Source organism: Spizellomyces punctatus (assembly GCF_000182565.1).
Source record: "Spizellomyces punctatus DAOM BR117 chromosome Unknown supercont1.17, whole genome shotgun sequence".
NCBI classification, from domain to species: Eukaryota; Fungi; Chytridiomycota; class Chytridiomycetes; order Spizellomycetales; family Spizellomycetaceae; genus Spizellomyces; species Spizellomyces punctatus.
Genome location: NW_015971553.1, coordinates 133004 through 147585, shown reverse-complemented (window position 1 = coordinate 147585; position 14582 = coordinate 133004). Strand labels below are relative to the sequence as shown.

At 48.7% G+C, this 14582-nt stretch overlaps 4 protein-coding genes across 4 annotated transcripts; 2 read left to right on the top strand and 2 right to left on the bottom strand.

The window, feature by feature from the left end:
- Positions 1–41: 41 nt before the first annotated feature.
- SPPG_07700 (uncharacterized protein) lies at positions 42–2275 on the bottom strand. Its single transcript, XM_016755856.1, has 5 exons — positions 1342–2275; positions 1009–1247; positions 652–949; positions 523–582; positions 42–469 (listed from the first exon to the last, which is right to left on the bottom strand). Exons 1-5 carry the CDS (start codon positions 2167–2169, stop codon positions 149–151), a joined length of 1746 nt encoding a protein of 581 aa, XP_016604908.1. The 5' UTR covers positions 2170–2275; the 3' UTR covers positions 42–148.
- Positions 2276–2895: 620 nt separating this feature from the next.
- Positions 2896–4024, top strand: SPPG_07699 (uncharacterized protein). Its single transcript, XM_016755855.1, has 2 exons — positions 2896–3368; positions 3454–4024. Exons 1-2 carry the CDS (start codon positions 3172–3174, stop codon positions 3773–3775), a joined length of 519 nt encoding a protein of 172 aa, XP_016604907.1. The 5' UTR covers positions 2896–3171; the 3' UTR covers positions 3776–4024.
- SPPG_07698 (uncharacterized protein) lies at positions 3961–7411 on the bottom strand. Its single transcript, XM_016755854.1, has 3 exons — positions 6104–7411; positions 5771–6042; positions 3961–5712 (listed from the first exon to the last, which is right to left on the bottom strand). The coding sequence occupies exons 1-3, from the start codon at positions 7108–7110 to the stop codon at positions 4043–4045; spliced, it is 2949 nt and encodes a 982-aa protein (XP_016604906.1). The 5' UTR covers positions 7111–7411; the 3' UTR covers positions 3961–4042.
- Positions 7412–8109: 698 nt separating this feature from the next.
- SPPG_07697 (uncharacterized protein) lies at positions 8110–14448 on the top strand. The gene is made up of 9 exons (XM_016755853.1): positions 8110–8651; positions 8743–9091; positions 9160–9470; positions 9544–9753; positions 9820–9984; positions 10051–10158; positions 10225–10482; positions 10540–10762; positions 10822–14448. Exons 2-9 carry the CDS (start codon positions 8764–8766, stop codon positions 14106–14108), a joined length of 4890 nt encoding a protein of 1629 aa, XP_016604905.1. The 5' UTR covers positions 8110–8651; positions 8743–8763; the 3' UTR covers positions 14109–14448.
- Positions 14449–14582: the final 134 nt, after the last annotated feature.

Sequence of the window (14582 nt, the reverse complement as noted above, 5' to 3'; positions counted from 1 at the left end):
CAGATAGCACCAAGTCAATGCAGGCGTTAGGTAAAAGGCAATATCAGTTTAATGTGCGATATACACAGCCAAAGCAGTGAACATCAAATATATTAGAGACTTTGGCCCTAGGAATAAGGCACTCCTTGCACAACGGCATACAAAGTCTTTAGACTCCCCAAAACTCGATCCCGAACAGCGTCCTCATCACTTTCCAATGCTTCTTAGCGCTCTCAATTTGTAATTTGGGCAACATGTTTTTCTTATCCGTCATCAGCTCCCCAGCCACGGTTCTGAAATCCAGATCAACCCGATGATCATCAAATGTCTTGAGAAACTCTGCATACAAGCCTCCTCTCGCCATGTCATCCTGGCTCGGGGGGAGAAATACAATCCGCTTGCTCGACGCAAAGAAAACAATGTTATATATGGCATCCGGACCGGCTGCTTCTTTAGGGTCTTCTGTATAGCATTCGAGGTTCGGAAACACCTGTTATAATTGATAAGTAGCAGCCACGGAATGACATGAAAGACGTGACATACTGTATGTAAAGTCTTGATGACGGCCTTAGTGGCGAGAGAATCCAGTGTTCCAACGTAGTTCTAACATCAGATATCAATTTAAGAAAAAGCCGTTCGGCTTGTCAAGACAGAGTAAGAGATAAGCCATACCAAAGCCAAAACTCCGTTGGGCTTCAACACCCTGCGGACATTCTGAAGCGCTTCAACCGAAAATAACGTTGACGGAACCAAGCCTCCCGTGAACACATCATGTAAAACATAATCGTATACACCGTCGGGAGATTCATCGAGGAAAGCCCGGCCGTCCCCAAAGTGAACAGAATGAGGTTCCGGTAGATCAAAATACTTGCGTGCATAGGTATACACAATCGGGTCGAGTTCCACCAAGTCTACCTGGATTGGTGTGTGAAGGGTCAGCGACCGCGTTGTCACACCTATGCCCAATCCGCTATATTGCCGTCAGTATCAAGCTTGTAGAAAGGAAAGATACCACGACGAGGTGCTTACATCTGCAAAGCCCTCTCAGTGTCGTCCTTTTTGCGGTCGACAAAGCGAACAAAGTCAAGATAGTAGAACGATCCAAAGACAGAATCCATCTCATGCTGCAGGTAAGCACCGCCGATGAGAGAATGATCACAGCGCAAAAAGCGTGTACCATCGTGGAGATTGGGATCCTCAATGACCGACAGGTAGCCAGTGACAGACTCGTCACGCGCTAGAATTGAGTACTTGCCGTGTTGCTCAGGCTAAAGAGGGTGACTTAGATTCCATTACGATCTCCCAATAAATACAAGACGATGTGAGGTTTGGATGTCTAAATCCAATCACTCACCTTCTCACCTTGACAGAGGGCAAGTTGCACTGAAGTCCTCCATCGAAAGAGCTCCGTAGGAGCAGCGGTAGTGCGATAGCCAATATAAGGTTAAAGCTCTTGCTCATCACACTACGACCGTCGGATGCTGGAAGAGGTGCGGTCGATTGCACACCAGTCTCCTTTTTTTCTTCTTGTTTGCCAGATGTTCTCTTTTTCCCCTTTTTTTCTCCTTTACTATCTGCGTTGGATTTCTCTTCCTGCAACGCAGGTGATGGTACGTCTACCGTGCGGGGCCACATGTCCAGTGCATCCAAGAACGCTAATGTAATCCATCCATAAATTGCCAGGTCGATGATGCCGCACGTCTTCACATCCACCAACTTCCGAGCTAATGTGTCTACTTTCTTCGCATTCAAAAAACTGCCAACTAACACTCCGCAAACGAGGAGAGCACTGTCCATCTTCTTTTGCGGGAGTCTCGATACTAATGCTGCGGCTTGGAGGCCCAGGACTGGATAGACTATTGCCATGCTCACAAGAGGGCCGAATGTAGGACCTAGTGTGCCACTATAGTCGAAGGAGAAGCGCATGTAGCCAATCATTAGTCCCAATAGGGACGCTATGCCTATCGACAAAGGCAACCGTGCATTCTTTGGAACTCTAAAGTAACCCAACACCCCACCGATCAAAACTGACGCAGTTGCAGCGTGAAAGTGGTACTGGCTTGCGAGGAAGTGACCGTAGATTGGCGCAACAAAACGAGCAACATTTGCAAAAAGGAGCGGAGCAGTCAGACATGTTAGCGCAAGTGTCAAGACGTATTGGATGGGCAATGCTCTCCGTGTTCGTGCCATTGCTACGCAAGATCTCGGTTCTCCACCCCAACCTGCTTTTCAGTTGCCAGCTTTCTGCGCTGTCTCTGTCCCTTTGTTTCCCTTTCAATGGGCTGGGAAAGACCAAGGACAAGGTTCAGGAAAAGTTGCAGGCTATAGCATATTTAAGGTTCGCACGTGCATCTCGGAGCTAAGCCATCATCCAGCGGTCTCTCTGGTACTGCATTGCATTGGACAAAAGAATGGATTCCAGGGATATGCATCGTGACATCCAAGAATTCCCTTCCGGCTTTAATGATCGATCCATATAAATATATCTTGCAGCCGATGCAAGATATTGGATTGTGTAATTGGGAGGCTTTGCGAAATGGCATTAGGACGGTGGACAAAAGTCCGACAAAGTTCTTTCAGGCACTGCGAATGCGTTCTAATCCGTTCGGTCCACACATGAAGCAATGCCTTACCACCCAGTAAGCACGCAGCTCGCACTCCGGCTGGGATAACCATTTTTGAACACTAATGCACACAGTTTCAAGTATTGTTGTGTACGCGTGTGCTCTGGCGTATGCGGTCCAATGCGTGATTCTACTACAAGTCATAACCAAATGCCCAAACAACCTTGCCTTTGCAAGCAAATAGCAAAAGGGTAAACAACCTCATGGGTGTTGATGGCGTTCAGTCCTACCAACCGCACAGCAACTGCTGGAAACGCGCGCCCCAAACTCGCCTTAGGGGATCACCCCCCTTCATAACAGGAAGTTTGTTCTCCGTCATCACATTTCGCTTTTGCGCAGCAGCGCTCTGCTTGCTTTTCCAAAACCTTTTTTTTGCAATGCGGAACAGATGGAAACGAAGCGAAAAAGGAAAGAAGCCTCACGTCGTTAACGTGACGTGAATTTCATTTTGTCCCAAAGAAGCAAAAATCGGGCTGGGAATTCCATTTGTTCGCAGTACAAAAAGCACTGGCTGCTTTGACTTGCCTTGCATCTCATCGCTACACACTCATCTAACACTTGAACAGCCATGAAGTCCTTGACTATCATTTTGACTCTCTTCGCCTCGGTCCTCGCGCAAGCACCATGTGACATGAATGGTTTCACCGCTTGCAAGACAAGCATTGACCAGTTTAGGCAGGCCACTTGCGGCCCTCTTCAGACGGGTCCTAGGGCAAATGCGACATTATACTCGTACTGTTTGTGTTATGCCGCAGTCAACAATGTGTATGTTCTTTGCCTGCTGTGTTTGCAGTGTGTTCTGATTCTTTACCCGACGCTAACACGCTATTTTTTTTCTTGTGTTCTTCAGCAACTGTTACAACCTGTGCGCGAGCAGCCCTAACGTCACTGCTGAACGGGATGGAGGAGCTTTACCGCAGCAAACTGCTCTTTGCGGAGCCGCAGGTCTGAACCCTGCCGCCCTTCCTCGACCTGCACCTTGGGACTTGACTGCCACTACCTCTGTTCTTCCCTCCGCGACGCCCACACCGGTCGGCTCAGCGCCGTCTGCTACAGCTACTCCTCCTGCAACGTCAGCCCAGAAGAACAGTGCGGTTGGCCAGAACTTGATGAATGTTGTTACTGGTGCTGCTGCGGCTGGCTTGGCTGGTGTCGTAGCTCTTGTGCTCTAGTTTGATTGTTTCTCGGAGCCTCGTTTCTTATATATGTACTTTTGAATCACTGTAGTTAGATGGTATGTGTAGTTGTACCAGAGTGTTAATAGGCAACCGTGATGTATTTCGGGAATAATGCTCATCCCTGATTTTACACTGGGTAACCTCAACTTTCAACCAATGCTCAGACGATTGGATAAAATCCAGTTGGTAGCTACAGTTGATGTATTCGACCACATGAGATAATTACACATATTAAAATGGATATACAATCTTGAGTCCGGGTTAGGCATATACAACCTTCCAATCATCCAGCCATTTGCGCTTCACACCCCCATCGTTCCCTGTAACGTCCACTTCTTTCAAGTCATTGACGCACAGATCAGGTTCCATCCCAGGAGTTAGTACGCGAGTCATAAACGTCTCCTTAGTTTCCGTTGGCTGTCGGTGATAGATTTCAAAATAGTCCTCCGCATCATTCTGTCCCGTTTGTTGATCGCCCAGAGTTGTCTCATCTATACTCATATCATGCAGCATGTTCTCCAACTCTTGCTTTCCCCTGGACTTTTTTACAGCAACAGTTCCAATCGCTGCCCCGGCATGTGCCAATACCCACTCCACACTTGGTGGGGCATTCGTGGCTCTCCATTTCAAGAATCCCGCCACGTCCCTACAAACCGTCACCCCATTGCTGTCAACAGAAAGAAACGAGTTTGATGCGCCACCAACATTGATGCCAGTCAACCACATCCCGGGATTCTCGGGGTTGCAATCAATAATGCCAGCCAAGTTCATCATCGATGAGCCACGAAGACCAGCGACTCCGAGGGTAGTCGATGACGCTGGGCCGGATTCGGCTAGATGGAGGTTTGCGTTGCTCTCCACGTCCCCCTCGTGTTCCGCTGCTCCAGCAGGTAGAACGCCAGCACCGACAATTGCACAGTCCAAATTATCAAACGCCACCTTATTGTAAGAAAACACTGAGACGACAAGGTACCTCGTCTGAGGACTCGCTTGAAGGACATCTCGAATGCGAAAGCGAACATATTCTGAAGCCCCGTTAGGTGCTGACATCAGGTCTCCACTATGCTGCATTGCACCGCCGAAAGCGTCTAGGGAGGTATAATCGCATTTCGTATCACCTGCGACAGCCACGCATTGTTCGTCAACTCCGAATACGGATAGATCTAGGTCGACTCGGTCTATTTTCTGCTTCCAATAGATATACGCCAGAATTTCAGAGTTCAAAGGAAGGGGTATGAAGTCGCCCCGATTGAAAATCTGCTTCAGTGCCCATTGAGGAACGTTGGGTGGGTTGCCACGTGGCAGTAGGCGGTCTCTGTAGCCTAACCGTGATGTTGGGGTATCCTCCAAAAGCACGCCATGGAATCTGTCGGACAAGGTGAGTTTACTCTCAATTTGTGCTTCCAGACACTGGAGAGCAACATGCGTTATGTCCTTTCGTGGATAGAGGGGGAAAGCCTCGTCAGAATCACTGATTGGTGGCTCCTGATACAGCGATCCCTTCCGGGTAAGTATGACTCGCCTACATTTCGTGGTCTGCTCCGCCGATTCACCAACAGGATTCGAGGCAGCTCCTATCTCTACATTGTTATCGTCCTCTGACTGTTCCAAGCACTTTACGAATATATGCTTGAGTTCAATCAACTGTCGAACACTCCACTGTGGCGCCATCTTTTCCACGAAAGCTCTCCATTTCTCTACATCCTCGATGCTATCTCGCAAACGTGTAGCCAGTAAGCGAAGATATCGGAAACACAGGCCACTATCTTTGGACAAGCTAGCCACTATAGCTGACACGTCGCGATCACGTATGGCAACATTCAGATCATGGATTGATGTTTTCGGACGTTGTCCATTCGTATCCAAAACTTTAAACTTGATCGCCTCAGCACGTTGGTCGTCGGAGAGCTTATTTGTCCTGAGCACGGTGGCTGGGGGAAAGCTTTAAAACTGTCGCTCATTTAGGGTTGAAGTCACATAAATACATACCGGTAGCCTGAGCCTTCGCAAACCTTTTGCGCTTTCTCTTCTCCGTGATATGCACTTTTGCAAAAAGCATTTTCCAAAAGCCCTTGTCGTCTCTCCGATGAAAGTCTACGGAATCAGCGCCGGATTTGATATTATTCACAATATGCGTCACTAATGTTCGGAGTTTACGGGGCATTGAGCGGCTAATCTGGGCATCGGTAGTAGGATCATTGCCAGCAATGACGGCGAGAAATCGGTGGAGTTGCGATGGTGTAGTGACATTTCGAACAATTCTATTGAAAAAGACGGTCAAAGTCAAGGCCATACGTTGAACGACACGTATAAGTCACTTACTCGAACGCTGTTTGCCTTTCTGCTTCCGTCCATGGCTTGCCCTTATGAAGCGGTGCAAGCTTTAGGATCAATTTTGCGCAAACCCAGGCTTTGGTCTCCTGTGATCGGAAAGGATTTGACTGTGTTGCAGTCTTAACAGTATCCGGTGCCCGATCAACCAACAGATTCCATTCTGTCTTTTCAGCTTCATCCAGCGTAGTTGTGTTGCACTGAAGAGCCTCAATACGCTCTACCAAATATGCAGATTTATCCTTTCGCAATTCTAAAGATTGACGCGCACGCTGTGGTGCTGACTTGACAGGCGCCTCTATCTCCATAGCACTGGCATTTCGAACGTCGGATAGATGCATCCGATGCGCAGGATCCTTGATGTTTCTCCGACAAAAGGGGCATCGTTCGAATATCTGTAATGAGCATTCCTCGCAGAGAACATGACCGCATTCAAAGACAATATCGACACTGCGATCCATGCATACGAAGCAGACATCAGCGTGCTCCAGCAGATCCAGCAGTCTTTTATATAAAGATTCAACCGACGCGTCACTTTTGCTCAACGTCTCGCATTTTTCCAAGAAACTGACAAAACTCATCCGCTTCGTATCAGTTCCTAGTGACCCAGCGGGAAGGGACATGACGTGGCGCTCGATCTCAACCACATCGGGAGCCATTCCACATAGGGTGGAGAACAAGATTTCAAGGACATCAGGATGGCGTACAAGGTACGAAGTCAGCCCCTTTGATCGACGTAAATCAAACTTTGAACCGAGAAGAGCGAGAAGGGAGTATGGACTTTCTTGACTGGACGGATTGTGTAGAACACTAGCGGCTAGCAAATCCGGCACAACAACCCCTCTATTCCGTGCGTAGAATTGGAAGAGATCCGACATTTTCTGATTATTTGGATACCTTTTGGACTGGGGGAGGATACGCTGACGGCCTAAATAAAAGAAATGGGCCGCGCGCGGGGAAGAAATGCAATGCACAAGTTGCTTCCCCACACACACCATGCGCAGGCAATGTGTGATCGACACTTAGGAGAATGCCGCAATCACGTGCCGTGTTGATCGGCTGGATCGGCGAGCAAACCAGCGCTCAACACCCAAACAAAATAACTTCTTTCCATTCTGTCCTTGACTTGCAAGTTCGTCTAACGCATACTGTCTCCATCTGCTCCCGCGCTTTATCAATAGCCCTGGGATCATACATCATACACTCGATTCCAAAGCTATATTGCATTGCTGGAAGGCACATCCTCTAGACGGCACTGTATCGGGCAAGAGAAGTTGCTTTGAAAACCATCAACAAGCGTGACAGTTTATTGAACAAGGTTGAATCGTCAACGATCGATTAATTGATGTGATGGTGATCACCGAAAACAAACCACTTTAAGCCGGTTATAATTTTATCGGAGCTGTCCGAAAATGTCCGTTGCACACCCCTCATAACTGGAGTTAGGGTTGCGTAGGGATTGGCATAAGTTTGGGGTAGTTTGGCCAAATTTATGAAAACATTTGTCGCAACTCAGCACCCAGTTGGCGGGTCGCCCTGTTCCACGCCGCCGTGATGGACGCTTTTTACACGTGCAAAACTCGTCTGGCTGTGTTCCTGCAGAGGCTTCGCGAGTTGTTCCTTCTACTTGTCTTTGACACTTGAGCAGAGCCGCAAAGTCTCGGCAAATGACGTCGACGGCGGCCGAATTTCAAACGCTCATGTGTCAAATTGCTCGCAATCTTGCCTTTTGTTTTTGTGTTGATAAAAACCATGCGGATGACAAAGTTTGCCCAATGTTTGCCTTGTCCGCTTGCATGACGGGATTTTTTGCTTTTTGCCTTTGTGCTCCATTTTCACCTTTGCTCTCTGTCCATTTCTGATAAATGATTAAATTATCCAAAAATCGAATGCATAACACATGCCAAAAGTCCAAATAACAATCCGCATTGGAATCATTTATCACTCATCAAGGGGCTTGGAAACCAACATGGAGTGGGAGGAGGTCAGGAAGGAACTCTGCCTTGGCCGGCGCTTCGTTTTGACGTCCTTTTCCCCCTCTCGATTTCCTTACCCATAGATCGCACATCTCGTTCCTTCCCAGCTGCTTTTGTGAAACAGCTGCATGTCGAGAATTTTTGTTTCGTGCAAGAGGATCAGCACAAGCTAACATTGCCTCCCAGCGCTATTCTGTGCATTCCCATTCCTTTGACACAACGTGATTTGAGAGAGTCGCCCAAGGAAACCACTACCGTTTTGTCTATCACGGGTGGACGTGTCAGCTCAGCGTTAAGACCCACATACTGGCGGCACCGCACAGACATCAAGAGAGCTACCCAAACGTCAGAACCAGCCTCAAACCTTCAACCTCTGCTGAACAGACTGACATTGAAACTTAGCCCCGCCGTGGTCTTGTCTGCGCAGCCTCGTCGGACGAGCCTCTCTGCCTGCTTGGAACGCAGAAAGGCACGCTTCAAAACGCTCTTGTTCGCTGTTTACGATCGCTTCGCTTGAACAGGGAAAACAGTGTTCATATTTGGAATCAAAGAAGAACCAGAACGTAAGTTTCGGTGTATGGAACAAAGCAGAGCATCGCTGTGGCCATTTGTCATTTGAGAGTTTACTGAAGAGGATCATTATATTTCATGTAGACTGGCGCTCGTGTTGCTACGATGCTTACAACTGAGGAAGTAGCTCCTGGCGATGCCCCGCAGATGGTTCTGCCGGGAAAAGGCGAAGGATCGCACCTTGAGGGATCACTAGACTGCCATTATTCCCTACCCGAGATCCCGATATCCTTAGGTGTAACAACGTTGGAGCACTGGATCCCAGAGCATTTCACCTCCATCCATGCAGAGAAAGCAACGCCCACTTCGTCACCCAATACATTAGATTATAAACCCGTGAGCATCTTTAAATCATCGAGACCACACCCCGGAGCCCGCAAAACTCCACTGCGCCGCGTGGACGGACAGCACATACTACGAGAGTGTGACATAGGTACTGGAGTCTCACCGTTTTTTGAATTGGTCCTTTGCACTCTCATTGACATGTCTCTGGTATATCAGCGCGTCGCTCACCTTCACCACCGGTGGGTAACCGTCAGGCTACGTCGCTTCCGCGGTCTCCGGAAAAGGATGAAAGCTGCGATGAGCAGCATCTTCTCAACCCTGCGAATTTGACACTTTGCATCACGAGCTACCCATACACAGCGGACAAAAATGATGAGTTGTCCTTTGTAGAGGGCCAGGTGATTCGGGTGGTGAGGAAGGTAGAAGGAGGTTGGTGGGAAGGACAGCTGGACCAGCGTGTCGGATGGTTTCCTGCGAATCATGTGGAGAACTACACCGTGGCTCCAGAGGATCTGGCGGACGGAGAGGTAAAATCGTCTCATTAATTGATCCGCCACATAGGGAACATAGCACCCGATGCTGATACATTTGATCATGTAGATTGGACCATTTGCCAACACACTTGAAGAGCTGGACGACCTCCGTGTCAAAACAATGCTTATGAACAACGAAATCCAAAGTGTACAATGCCCGTCCGATGCAAATACCGATCCAGAGACTGCAAAGCAGGAGGGATATCGAATCGCACTGGCTGGCTCACTTATCGCTGCGGAAAAGCAATATCTTGAGTCTCTCCAGCGGTTTATGGATGTGAGTGTGACATGTGACAATTGCTGGCATCACGACGTTCGAAACTCATTATTTTCTGTCATAAAGGAATTTGTCTACCCACTGTATCAGCTCGATTGGTTTCCGCCCAACGATCATCAGACAATTTTTGGAAACATAGAAGATTTGGTTGATTTTGAAAAGGATTTGGTAGAGGCCCTTGAAAGCGCTGCCGGAGGGTCACAATTATTTGGCCAAGCGTTCCTGAGTTTGGTAAGATGTCGCCAATGCAATTACTTGCAAAAAAACAATTGTACTGAAGCGAAAGAACCTTGTCAGTCCGATCGATTCAGCGAAGTTTATAATGAGTACTGTGGAAATCTACCGAATGCTATGACGGTTTCGACCAAGTATGGGCAGAATTCATTGATGACACGATTTTTACAGGTATGTCTGGACATCATATACTTGAGCATGACATAGCCGATTGAACCATATCTAAACTTGCTGTAGACGACGAGCAGCAATTCCACTCCGCCCATTCTCCATATGGTTTCATTCCTGCACAAACCTGCTCAATGGAAAAACAAGTTTTCCATGGCTTTGAAGAATCTATTGAGTGGAACCGATCCGCAACACGCTGATTTCGAATCACTCTCTACCGCCTGCCAGCGATTAGATAAGATTTTGACCAGCATTGAGGATAGAAGGAAGCTCATTGAGCGCAGGGCCATGATCCGGAGCCTCAGTGGGCGAATCGATGGGTGGGAGGTACGGGAATATTACTGTTTAACATTGTCGGACCATGCGAATCTAATCTATCAACAGGGCCCGTCTCTTGAGTTGTACGGTGACATGGTACTAGAAGGAAATCTCAAACTGCAGGAGAGCGTTCGGAAACGAGAGCGAAAATTCTATCTACTCGAATACGTCTTGGTCATCGCTCGGCCACTGAACAATAAAACTGGAGACATAACCTTTAAGCTTATTGAGAAATTACCATTGAGTAGGACGGTAGTGCTTGCGGTGAATGACCATGTGGAAGGAGATGGTAGGTGCCCAGTTTGATCTTGCCTGGAGACTATTCTAGGATCCTGATCTCGTTTGCAGCTTTCAATCTATCGTTTCAAATATCGTACCTCACTGAAGAGAGCAAAGCGAGGACACTATCCATTACTGCGTTCAATCCGGAACAAAAAGAGAAATGGGTTGCTGCGTTGAACGCCCTGCTTGATAGAAACATACGAGCAGTATTCCCTATTTCTCAGTCTACTGGTGCAGAGGACATGAATGCGTCAGACGGTGTGGAGGGGAAGCCAGGACGGTCATTAAAGTGGTTTGCTACCTGGAGCGCCAAGATTCGGAAGAAGCGGCCAAGTGTGCCAAACTTGAGGGAATATGCGGAAAGCATGGTGGAGAGTGACAAGGATGGGGATGGGAACATTTTCATCCGGGTTATTCGAAAGAAAGAGACTCGCGAGAAACTCAAGGGATCAGAGTTATCGCCAACGGAATTGGACCAAGCATCGCAGACTCGAAACACCCACTATCCGGTACCCCTTCCACGAGCGAGCATTATCTCCAATGCTGAAATGGCTCTTCCTCATCACGCTGCGGACGAGCCAGGGGATGTCGGCCCACTCTCGGGCGCAATGGACTCGCAGAGGACCCCACCGCGTGAGCGGTTGAGCGGTGGGTCTTCGCGGTCCTGGAAAACATCGTCTCTAGCAATACCAAGTCCGGATGAAGCTCTTGCACAAGCAATACTAGAGCCGCCGCCACCAATGCCGCCGTTGCCTTCCATCGTAAAAGAGAGCATACGCAGGCGCAGTCGTGCGCATAGCGGAAGTTCAAGTGGAAGCGCGACAACGTTGACAACTGCTGTTATGAATTCGTTGCGGCTGTCGATGTCAAGCCCATCTGTTAACGCAGTTAAACAGCCGTCTTCCCCAGTAAAGCTTACCATCGCGACAACGGACCTCGGTTCAAGCGGTCCGCACGAACTGGAACGTGCTCACACGCCAGTTAGTGCCACTAATAGTGAATCCAGTAGTCCTGCGAGCTTTCTCTGGATGCATACTCCAAGGTCGTCGATTGGTAATCGCCTTCGACCACCCACTCCCGGTCCTGAATCGGCCGGCTCGGTTGGAATGTCGAAGCATCTTCAGGGGCATTTGCCATTGATATCAAATCCTGCTCACCATACTCTCTCGAGGGATTCGTTCAAGGAGAGCATTCTCGCGCCTCTAGCAAATGCTCCCACCGTAGCTTCACTAGAACCATTGGAAAACAGGACAAATATTCAGCCCCGGTGGGACGGCAAGACTACGGTCTCATCCATGGGTCGGAGGCAACGAATACTGAGTCATCCACCGGTACTGGAGGGTTCGTCATTATCTGAAACTGAGCTTGTCGAATGGCAAAAGTTTATCAGTTACCACTCAGATACGGGAGAATCTACTTCTGACGAGATCCGCGGTGAAGTGTCCGTGAGTGCGCAACCCGTCGCTACTGTTGCCGAGACAAAAAGTAGACGGGCGTCTTTAGATCGCATGTCACTGAAATCGCAAAGCCAGCAATCGACATCAACATCGACGATAACAGGGCATAGGTCGGTGGTACCAACGGCACCACCACCGTCACCCGTGCGCGAGAATGGCAATCATGGGCAAGTATCTGCGAGTGGGTCAGACTCTTTCACACGGCAAAGACAGCAGAGCGAAGGTGGAGGAGATGGTATGCGATACGGCGTTATTGGAGCTCGGTTGGGTCGCCAATACCAGTCAAGTGAAGACAGCTCCTCGTTTGTGACGTCGCACAGAGGGTCGTCGTCGGTACAACTCCCGCACTACGAGGAGGGCGAGACTAGCAGCAACAGAAGATTCCCGTACCATTTACCCTCCTCACTGTCGATGGCAGATTTGCCCAGTCTGAACAAATCACCACAGCGTAAATCATCTAGTTCAAATTTGGTGCAAGTAGTGCGCGGGTCAATCGACAGTTTGTTCAGACGGAGTCGGTCTTCCGATGCGCTGAAAGCGGGCAAGATGAAGGCTGATTCATCGTCGGAGAGTGTGCGGCTAAAGCAAGAGTCGAGAAAATCTAGTTTTGCAGATCTGAAAGGTCTTTTAACAAAGGCGCGACGGAGGAGTAAGAGTGCAGGGAATGAACAAGGCCTGGCAGGTGCTTCCAAAACCACGGTCGTTTCTTCTATGCAAGTTCCATCTCCTGTTGTGTTGCAACAGCCGTACATGTCGCCTTCACCCCCCAGAAGTGTTCGAGTCTCGGGTGAAAGTGTACAACCTGGCAAAACACGGCCTTATACGCCATCGGTTCAATCAGTACCGTTTCCTTCCCCACTTCCGTCGGCTCCCTTAACTTCTGCCTCTGCGGCCACCTCTTCTACAGGTGCCCCGAAGAGATCACTTGCGAATGTGGCCGCTCCTCCTGAGGAGGGTGCCGTAGAAGACGGACGAAGAGGGTTAGACAGTGGCGTTTATGGATTATTGAGTGCAGAAGGTTCACGGGCCCAGGAACCGATGGAACCCGTTCCACCTATTCCAGACATTTATTCAAAGAATGGCCAAACTGCCAATCTTGAGAAGGAAATGGATGCCGTCCCACCTCCGCCTCCTGAAAAGGACTTCATCCCAGTTGTTGCGGTTCCACCAAGGGAAGAAGCATCTGGATCGGAAAAGGTGACATCATTGCTTCGAGACGAGATTAGTGTTCCTCCTTCTCCGTCAAGAGCAGAACGAGCCAAGCGACAGACCATTTTTGAAACCCTAAAGAATCGATTTGGCGGTGAAGCTGGGACTTCCATCAACAATGGTACCACGTCGCCTCCCACGTCGTTCCCTCATTGGATCGCTTCCACAGAGTCAACATCTTCTCGACTGTCAGTGCGACTGAGGAGCAAGAGTAGCGGGGCGCCACCAGCATATGAGCACCACACTCCAGATGACACGCAAGAATCAGGGGATCAGACGTCGACGGCGAACCCAACTCGTGTATTAAGAAGGGCTCGTAGCAACCTTGCTGGACTCAATTCTGACAATGCAAACAGCCTCAAGCGGGCCATGGAGAACAGCGCCCCACGAAACGGACTCCGACTAGGACGACTGGCAAGTGTCGAAAACTTTTGTGCATCAAAATCGACACGAGAAGGTCTGGACTCGCTTCCGACTCCTGAGGACGAGGAAGAAGAGTATGGACCGGTCATTGGACGGCTAGAAAAGGCGTGGTATGCGGATCTGGTCAACAAGTGTGAGGCTATGGCAACTGAAATTCGACAGCTAAAGAATCAGTTGAAAGCTGTTGAAGCCAAAGTTGGCACAGAAGAATCTGAGAAAGCGAGTCCTGTTGGCGTATGTGTTGGGCGGGATGGGCCTGTATAGGTCTCTGGAGACTCGATTCCCTGTATAGGTTCTTTATTTTTTTTGTTTTGTGTATTCTTGTTTGTTTTTTTATTTTCTTTTATCTCGCGTTTCTGCATGGTGTGCGGATGTGCGGAGATGATGTGGATGCGATGGCGTAGTTGAAAGATGGATGTGAGTGTATGCTTTTTTTTGCGTAAAATGGAGCTTTTCATATCCGGCGTAGGAATCTGGCAATGGTCATCTACCAGACTGCCTTTTGTTTTTCTATCCTTTTTTTTTGTGTATAGTAGTATAGAAATATATAGGAGATGCGTGATTGTTATCTTGCAAACATTGTTTTGCAAACATTACTCTGAGCTGAGCTGTTTAAACTCGAGTGTTTTTGGGCAAACGAAACTAGTTGCGAAAATGAACACTCTTCATGTGCGCGCAGCAGAGGGCGAACAATTAAACTAAAACGCGTCCAACCAAATCTGGTCAATTTGCTAGTCG

What these genes read in the sequence shown, in the direction of transcription:
- SPPG_07697 (XM_016755853.1), top strand. Translation starts at nt 8,764, where the DNA reads ATGCTTACAACTGAGGAAGTAGCTCCTGGCGATGCCCCGCAGATGGTT. An exon ending in GGCGAATCGATGGGTGGGAG is followed by an intron (nt 10,483 to 10,539) that starts GTACGGGAATAT and finishes ATCTATCAACAG; the next exon opens with GGCCCGTCTCTTGAGTTGTA. An exon ending in TGACCATGTGGAAGGAGATG is followed by an intron (nt 10,763 to 10,821) that starts GTAGGTGCCCAG and finishes TCTCGTTTGCAG; the next exon opens with CTTTCAATCTATCGTTTCAA.
- SPPG_07698 (XM_016755854.1), bottom strand. Translation starts at nt 7,110, where the DNA reads ATGGTGTGTGTGGGGAAGCAACTTGTGCATTGCATTTCTTCCCCGCGC. An exon ending in GAAAGGCAAACAGCGTTCGA is followed by an intron (nt 6,043 to 6,103) that starts GTAAGTGACTTA and finishes CTTTTTCAATAG; the next exon opens with AATTGTTCGAAATGTCACTA. An exon ending in TGCGAAGGCTCAGGCTACCG is followed by an intron (nt 5,713 to 5,770) that starts GTATGTATTTAT and finishes GCTTTCCCCCAG; the next exon opens with CCACCGTGCTCAGGACAAAT.
- SPPG_07699 (XM_016755855.1), top strand. Translation starts at nt 3,172, where the DNA reads ATGAAGTCCTTGACTATCATTTTGACTCTCTTCGCCTCGGTCCTCGCG. An exon ending in TATGCCGCAGTCAACAATGT is followed by an intron (nt 3,369 to 3,453) that starts GTATGTTCTTTG and finishes TGTGTTCTTCAG; the next exon opens with CAACTGTTACAACCTGTGCG.
- SPPG_07700 (XM_016755856.1), bottom strand. Translation starts at nt 2,169, where the DNA reads ATGGCACGAACACGGAGAGCATTGCCCATCCAATACGTCTTGACACTT. An exon ending in ACTGAGAGGGCTTTGCAGAT is followed by an intron (nt 950 to 1,008) that starts GTAAGCACCTCG and finishes ACGGCAATATAG; the next exon opens with CGGATTGGGCATAGGTGTGA. An exon ending in TCATCAAGACTTTACATACA is followed by an intron (nt 470 to 522) that starts GTATGTCACGTC and finishes CAATTATAACAG; the next exon opens with GTGTTTCCGAACCTCGAATG.